Genomic DNA, 7,587 nt, shown 5'->3' with positions numbered 1-7,587 from the left:
CGGATCCAAAGTTAGAAAACAAACCCTAAACAAGCATTAAAGAATCATTAGGAAGCAATCCTAAATGAATAGACATCAAATGGATCAAGACAGATGAAGAAATCCCTTCTGTCATCTTTGGGAAGACTGATCAAGCAGATTGGTCCAGTCGACCCAGGCAGTCGACCCAATGAATAGTACGCATCCAAAATCTGATTTTTTATCCGAAACCTATTCTACAAGATTCGGATTGCTACGAAACTTGGAGGGAATCTCTAAAACAGTAATCTAAGACTAACTAGCATAGATTATACATCAAACAACGATCAAAACCAATACTTACTAATTTAGAATCATAACTTTTTAATTTGATAAAATCATAGTTTTCAATGAAAACAAGCTATGAACTCAAGAAAAGAACTAGAGATGATGAGATCTCATTCTAGTAGATTAACACAATAAATCAAGGATATGAATAATCATGAAGATGCATCTATTATGCTAGGGAAATCAAATCAAGAGTATGATCATAGTTTCATGAAGAAATCATAAGAATCATGGTTAAGATTAAGTATGAAGATCATAGCATATAAGAATGAATGGAGATTATAGAAGAGATGATTGCAAGGATGCAGCATCTTCTTCATAATCTCAATACAGAGAATAGATCATAGTAAGAGTAGATCAATATCATACAAGAGAGATTACTAACCTTTGATTGAAGAACAAGAGAGGAAACTTGAGAATTCACAAGAGCTCTTCACCAACATCAAGGAGAGGTTTTGAGAGGAGTTCTCCACGTTCTCTAGGGGTTTTAGAAACAAAGGAGGCTAAGAAACATGAAGTTCTATTATATAGAGCATCATAAACTTAAACAGAGGATCTTGCACAGATTCTATCTCTGTGGGTCTATTGGCCTAGTTGACCCAGGTAGTTGACCCAGACTGTCAGCAAAGCCTAAATCAGGAAAATGAAGGTCCAACTCTTGTCAAAATCAAATGGGCTTCTCACAACATAAACTATAACTCACCTAGCATGGAGGAATGCCTTCAAACCATGTCCAACCAAGCTCTAAGTTCATCAACCATACATCCCTTCATCAAGGTGTAGTCTCTTTCCTAACTCCATCAAGGTCTCCAAGTATGGGGCATCATCGTCAATCTCCATGGGTTCAGAGTCAAACACCATGTCTTCCACTGATATGGCCCATAGTTGACTTTCACTTTTACTTCGGGTCTTTGGACCTACAAACAACAGAGTTTCCGGGTTAAGGTTAGGGCCGGGTTTCACAACTAATGTTTTATGTCAAAGATCAAATGAAAATATGGCAAAAATGCCAAGAATTAGGAGAGAGAGAAGCTTTGGGGGAGGTTTGGAGAGGAAAGAGAAAATCCCAAGAATAATGAGATAATTCACCCAAAATTCAGCGACTTCTCACTTATATCACTGAAAATATCGCCAGTTTGATGATAAAATGGAGAGATATTGTGCGATATCTCAACGATATCCCACCAGTTCAAATATCACCTTCGGTTTCGATTCGCCATGAACCGAAACCGCCAAAATTTGGTGATATTGCATACCATTCCCATAAGCACGAGTCCCATATTCACCCAGACTCATAGGTTGGGGGACTAATAATACAGTTGGACTGAATAGGACTAGCAAGGCAACTTAGAAATGGTTGATCCGGGTCGACTAGGGTAAGTGGCCTAAATGGGTCTTGCTTGGGTCCTGCGCATTAAATGCTCAAAACCATCAAGCCACACATCTCGGACCGTTAGATCGAAATTACGATTGAGATTGAACGGTCTGAAATCTTGGCTTGACAGTTATGCGCACAATTTCCAAGGAGTCTGAATCCAGTGAGGTTATGAGATACTCGACGAGCACTCCAAGATTTATAGAGGAAATCCCAAACAGTCGTGGATTGACTAGGTCTAATAGCCGCATACCATATTTGAGTGGGACACTATGACACATGGGGATGCCCTACATCCTATGATAAAAAATTCAAGAACTACTATACATCTAATAGACTACGGTAAACGCCTTAAATCTATATAAACCCAACTATTCAACATATAGAGGTAGGTTCTCACTATTCACTCTTAGTGTTCAGCTTTGAGATGACTCACATCCAGAGTCATTCCTCAAAGATGTTGTGTTACCACTGACTTAATCGTCGAAGACATCCCCTAAACCACCGGTGGTTGGCCAAGTTGTTTTGCAAATTCCCATCTTCAAGGATAGTAGTGATTAGGTTTTCTAGAGCAACACTAGGGTCTAAATGCTAATATTATAATTAAATACATTTTCTTCAAGGGCTTTTCAAGATTTTGCTTTGGAGCAGGCACTGCTCCAAGCAACAAACGACCAAGATTTAAAGTTGGGTGTTAGATTAAATTCTTGCCATGGATTTCGTGCATGTGCAAAACTTCAGATTTTAAGTGAGGACCAGTCCCAGTTTACTTGCTTAAACTCAAACTGAAAAGACACCATGATGTTTCATCACTGTGACCACAGAAATGAAACAACATGATGCCGTTTTACAAGTGCATGAAAAAAGCACCATGTCTTTTTATCACTGTGACCACAGAGTGAAAGGGCATAGTGCCATTTTACAAGTACACAAAACGACAATATACTGTTTCATATGGTTATGGTTTGTTTGGTTCAAAATGAACTGATTCTATGGTCCAACTTAAAGCCAAAGCAAACCAAGTCAATGCCACTTAAAGAGCATTTATGCACATGCAAAAAAATGACGGTCAAGATTAAATTCAAGTAGTTGCTGCTTGTGACACTGCTCCCAAGTAAAACCCATACAAATTGTAGCTAAACCAATAAAACAAAAATAGATTGTGGGACACACCGTAGAAGGACCACCTTTTATTAAGGCAACCACTTGAAGAAGGATAGATTGACACTACCTTCTACCACACATTCCATTTCAAAAGTAATCCTAAGAAAAGGATGATTCCACGTGGTATCGCAACTGTTTGGTAAACTGCAATTGAAAATCTGGAACCTCTTTAGAAATAAGAATCTCATGAAATATGCACGCACCGTTAACACAAAAAAAAAAAGAAGCACGCAAGGCGAATTTCAATAAAAAATAGTAATAACAAATAAACAAATAGGATAAAACAGTTTTTAATTTATTCTGGGTAATCTGTGAGACACACGAGGCTACAGGAGCCGTGTGCTTATAGATTGCTGATTAATTATGGTCTGTTTTCATAAAAGTAAGATTTGCGAGAGATGAGACTTAAAGAGTTATAACTTATAAGACTTGATTTATCGGTAGCCTACTGGAATTTTTTTGGTAAAAGTAGCCTACTGTACTTGGTCTCCTGGTTAGAAGTAGTAGAAGCGATTGATGATTACTTCTGAACTTACTTCTGTTCATTCAGTTCTCAGCGATGCAGCTGGAATCGCCGGTACTGTTAGTTTTAACTTTTGATTGCTGGAATCTTGATTTTATTTTCGCTCTACTTCTTTCCTTTGTATTGTTTATTTTAAAGAAAAAGCTTTGTAATATTTATGGAAATAAACTTCAAACTAGAATTTTTTTTTCGGTTCTTTAGTTTTTTAGCTCAAATTGTTTCCTTGTAGGGATGTTTGTGTTTCATGGTATTAGTTACAGATTGTGCCGTTTTCCTGGCGGCATTCGTTTATTTCTGAAAATAGGTCTTGCCTATTATGTTCTAAAGAATTGGGGTCTTCTACCACCAGAAAACCAACTGTTCAAAATAAACAGATATGAAGAAGAAGAATATCGAATTTGAGTTGGACGCTCACAATCAGATTTTACAAAAAACAAGCAATTTGATTTTAATGGGGAATAATTGTTGGTTGGGTTTATCTTTTTCGATTCACTGAAGAAAAGGAGCTTTTTATTTATTTATTTATTTTTTTTATAATTTAGAAAAGGTCAATAAATTTTTTTTTTAAAAATGGACTCTCTCGATTCACTGTATTAAGGAGAACTTGCAGAACAGGAGGCTTGTTACAGATAATAAGCCAATCAACAATAAAAAGCCTCTGAAAGCTTTTCTTGTTTGATACCTCTAGTCTCCATAATATTGCTTCTTGTTTACTAATATTCTTTTTTTTTTTTTTTGGGTGAAGTACTAATATTCTTCAAGACAGTCTTCTTAACTTGTTGTAAAATGCTCGGGAAAAGCTATCTAATACCCTTTTGTTTAATGCAGGAAATGTGTTTGCATTTGTGTTGTTTCTTTCGCCTATGTAAGATTAAACCCTCCTCTTGTCTATTTTCATCTTGCGAAGATTTTAAAAGAAAAGAACTCTTTGTCAATGAGGTAAAGAACTTACTGTCTCCTTTGGCAGACCCACATTTAGAAGAATCATCAGAAACAAATCAACAGAAGAGTTCTCTGGTTTGCCTTATATTTATGCTCTGTTGAGTTGCTTGATCTGCTTCCGGTATGGGGTGCCCATTGTATCACCTAATATTATATTGGTTGCGACTGTCAATTCCATTGGGGCACTTTTCCAGTTTACCTATATAATCACGTTTATTACATATACCGAGAAACAAAAGAAGGTATTAGTTTTCCTTTTTTATCTGCAAATGTTGTTGCTCTCATGTCTGTAATTGTATTTGATACAATGAAGATCCATTGATATAATCTCTCTATGTTAATGACAGGTGAAAATGCTAGGACTTTTGCTTGCCGTTTTATGCACATTTGCCTTGATTGTATTTGTCAGCTTGAGGCTGCTTGATTCTCCTATGCGAGAGATCTTTGTTGGATACTTGAGTGCTGCTTCGCTCATATCCATGTTTGCTTCCCCATTGTTTATAATTGTACGTCTATCCAAAATGTCACTCATGCTTTGTTTCTATATAGCACTCATCTGTAGTATGTCACTCATCTGTAGTATGTCCACCTTCTTGGAGATCCTACGCCTGCACTTGAGCAAATGCCCTGATTATTTGGTTTTGCCGTTTTGTTATGTTAATATATGATATATTATTGTTGCCAGAAATTGGTGATCAGAACACGGAGTGTTGAGTTCATGCCATTTCATCTTTCATTTTCAACATTTTTGATGAGCATATCTTTCTTTGCCTATGGAATCCTTAAGGGTGATCCTTTTGTTTATGTAAGTATTCTCAACAACCAAATTTAGGATTTCCTTCAGTTGATGCTTCTTCAATGTTCAATGTTTTGTTTCTTTCGAATTATTATTTTGTGTTGATTAATCTTCAGGTGCCAAATGGGATCGGATCTGTTCTGGGGGTAACACAATTAATGTTGTATGGCTATTACAGCAACATATCCAGAGACTCCACAGAACCCCTCATAACGTCTTTTCATGAATGAAATCTTTCAGACAGAGTTAATAGAATCAATCCACATGCTTTCATTGAGAACTTTTAATCCTTGTATTTTTCTTCAATGAGGTGATGCTTTTATTGTGTTTTGCATGGAGACCTTTGAAGTCAAGACATTGTGACTGCTAGGGAAATATGTACAGGTTTTTTGATAATCAATTAGAAAACTCTTAATGCAAATAAATGATTTTTGGCAATCCCAACACTGTTGGTTCTTTTCTCTTCATCCTTAGACACTACGAAAACAGAAAAAGTATTTGAGAGATGAGGAAAAAGCTGAGTGCACTAGAGAGAGAACATTTGAAAAACTAATTGGAATACATTCGTCAGGCTGCTGAACATTGACTAAGGAAGAAACATTATGGTCACTACTGGAAGCAATAGATTGGTTTGTGCCAGTTGATACTTTTATTGATTTGAAGGGGTTATATCTGGCCTCTGGATGTTTCCCTCAATTGAAAGCGCTACTATCTTCTCCAGCATGAGTGTTAGAAGTGAATAACCATGCATGGTGTATTCTTTTGAATGCACACAAAGATCTTTCAATATTTTGCTTAGTGGTGCTGTTTTTCTTAATCATAAGAAATGGGTTTTTGATGGGGATCCAGAATTGAAATTCTGAATGCTTGAGAGTAGTGGATGACGACTCAAATCGATGATGCTTGTGAACCCCTCTCTCTCTCTCTCTCTCTCTCTCTTTCAGACACAGACACACACACACTCACTCACTCATGTGCCTGTGCAAGAAATGGTATATCCAAAGAGCACATATAAAATAAACGAGAAATAAGAGTTGCCAGACAATGTTGAATTAATTGTATTTGGTTCACTAACTGTAGACATATAAGTATACGAGCTTTTTTGATACTTGATCCCGCACAGAGAAAATAAATGTGCGTTAAAGTGTAATTCTGCGTGCGTGTGGCTGTGGAAATGAAATGTTTGAGAGAGAGATGTCAGCTTCCTTTCATTCTTATAACTAGTGTCAATGGCTAACAAAGCCAAGTTGCTTGCCTATGAAAGTAGTTCTGCAGTGTCCGGTTGTTGACTTCTGTACTTGCCTAATGTAGTGCATGACACTTCAGTAATAAAGTATGCTATATTTGAGACATCTCCCTGGATTTGTTGTAGTTATTCTACCAAGTTCTTAATTCGCAACATTTATAGGGGAAATCCTGTTTGTTACTTTCAAGATGTATTTCAGAATACTTCTTCACCCATATCATGTGAAACATGGAGCCTGTTTGCAAATGTTATATACTGACATTTTTTGAGCTCAAAAAACGTGCCCCTTTTGCTGGCACCAGATGAAGCACATATACCGTTTGTCCTTTAATTGCAGTTATGAGAAAGTTTTGTTATATTCTGGATATTTAGATAACACTAACAACATAAAGAGCAACTGCTTACTAGATAACCAATGGAGTGTTTAGAAAGTTTTTAAAAATGAATCATGAATCAAGAAAAGGAATGCTATTTTCTCCACTGCTACTGTTTGATAACTCAGGCTGGTATACAATTTCCAGATTTTTCAGAACTCATATATCTCACAGGAGCTACTCAGATGCTCAATGTGGTATCTCTGATTGATTCTTCATGGGGTATTCCAGAGGTCGCTTCCCTATTTGGTTTGAGATTCATCTCAAAGGCAGTTCATGTTCTTGAACAGAGAGCATTTGGCGACAGACTAGTTACATTGACAATTTCATTTAGAGTGCAATTCTGAAGATCAGATTCTTTTGTGCTGTAAAGGTTTTTTAGCAACAAAAATAAGTGTGGTGAACTCTTTATTGTGAGATCCATCACCTCAGCTTTGTACTGAAAATTCATTATGTAGGCAGCTCTTAAATACTAGGATGAGTGATGAATTGATAGTTTATGTTGATAACTTTGCTGTCTTAATCTCTATAAGTTATTGGGGGTAATTGTTTGATATGGATAAAGTCCTTTGGACCAAGTTGACGAAGACCGACCAGGTTCGATTTGGTCAACTGGTCGAACCAGAACGACCTAAGATATTTTTAGCCTCGAAATATTCTAAGTTAACTCCCTTGAAATTAGGGATAAGAATCAAAAGGATCAAATCAATATTGGAGTCCAAGTCAAACTCAATCATTATTGAAGTCCAAGTCGAACTCTTCCTCTTTATGAAAGTTCAAATCGAACTCAATGACAAGAGGACTCAGGTAATTCCAAACTATAAATAGCTATGCCATCATCCTTAAGGAGGTACATTCTTT

The 7,587-nt window shown here is 36.6% G+C and overlaps 1 protein-coding gene across 1 annotated transcript; it reads left to right on the top strand.

Annotated features, from left to right (window-relative positions):
* Positions 1–3,218: 3,218 nt before the first annotated feature.
* Positions 3,219–5,848, top strand: LOC149005119 (bidirectional sugar transporter SWEET2a-like). Its single transcript, XM_089168899.1, has 6 exons — positions 3,219–3,422; positions 4,197–4,233; positions 4,336–4,552; positions 4,658–4,816; positions 4,996–5,115; positions 5,223–5,848. The coding sequence occupies exons 1-6, from the start codon at positions 3,362–3,364 to the stop codon at positions 5,334–5,336; spliced, it is 708 nt and encodes a 235-aa protein (XP_089025025.1). The 5' UTR covers positions 3,219–3,361; the 3' UTR covers positions 5,337–5,848.
* The last annotated feature ends 1,739 nt before the right edge of the window (positions 5,849–7,587 follow it).

This window comes from Hakea prostrata, chromosome 9 (genome assembly GCF_041222555.1).
Source record: "Hakea prostrata isolate BN-2017 chromosome 9, UWA_Hpros_2, whole genome shotgun sequence".
Lineage (NCBI taxonomy): Eukaryota > Viridiplantae > Streptophyta > Magnoliopsida > Proteales > Proteaceae > Hakea > Hakea prostrata.
Note: the sequence above shows the minus strand (reverse complement) of the source record. Positions and strands in the feature narration are given on the sequence as shown.

Bases quoted from the DNA above. Each gene is read 5' to 3' on its own strand.
- LOC149005119 (XM_089168899.1), top strand. From the start codon at position 3,362: ATGATTACTTCTGAACTTACTTCTGTTCATTCAGTTCTCAGCGATGCA. The intron at 4,234-4,335 runs GTAAGATTAAAC...CTCCTTTGGCAG, and splicing joins GTGTTGTTTCTTTCGCCTAT to ACCCACATTTAGAAGAATCA. The intron at 4,817-4,995 runs GTACGTCTATCC...TATTGTTGCCAG, and splicing joins CTTCCCCATTGTTTATAATT to AAATTGGTGATCAGAACACG.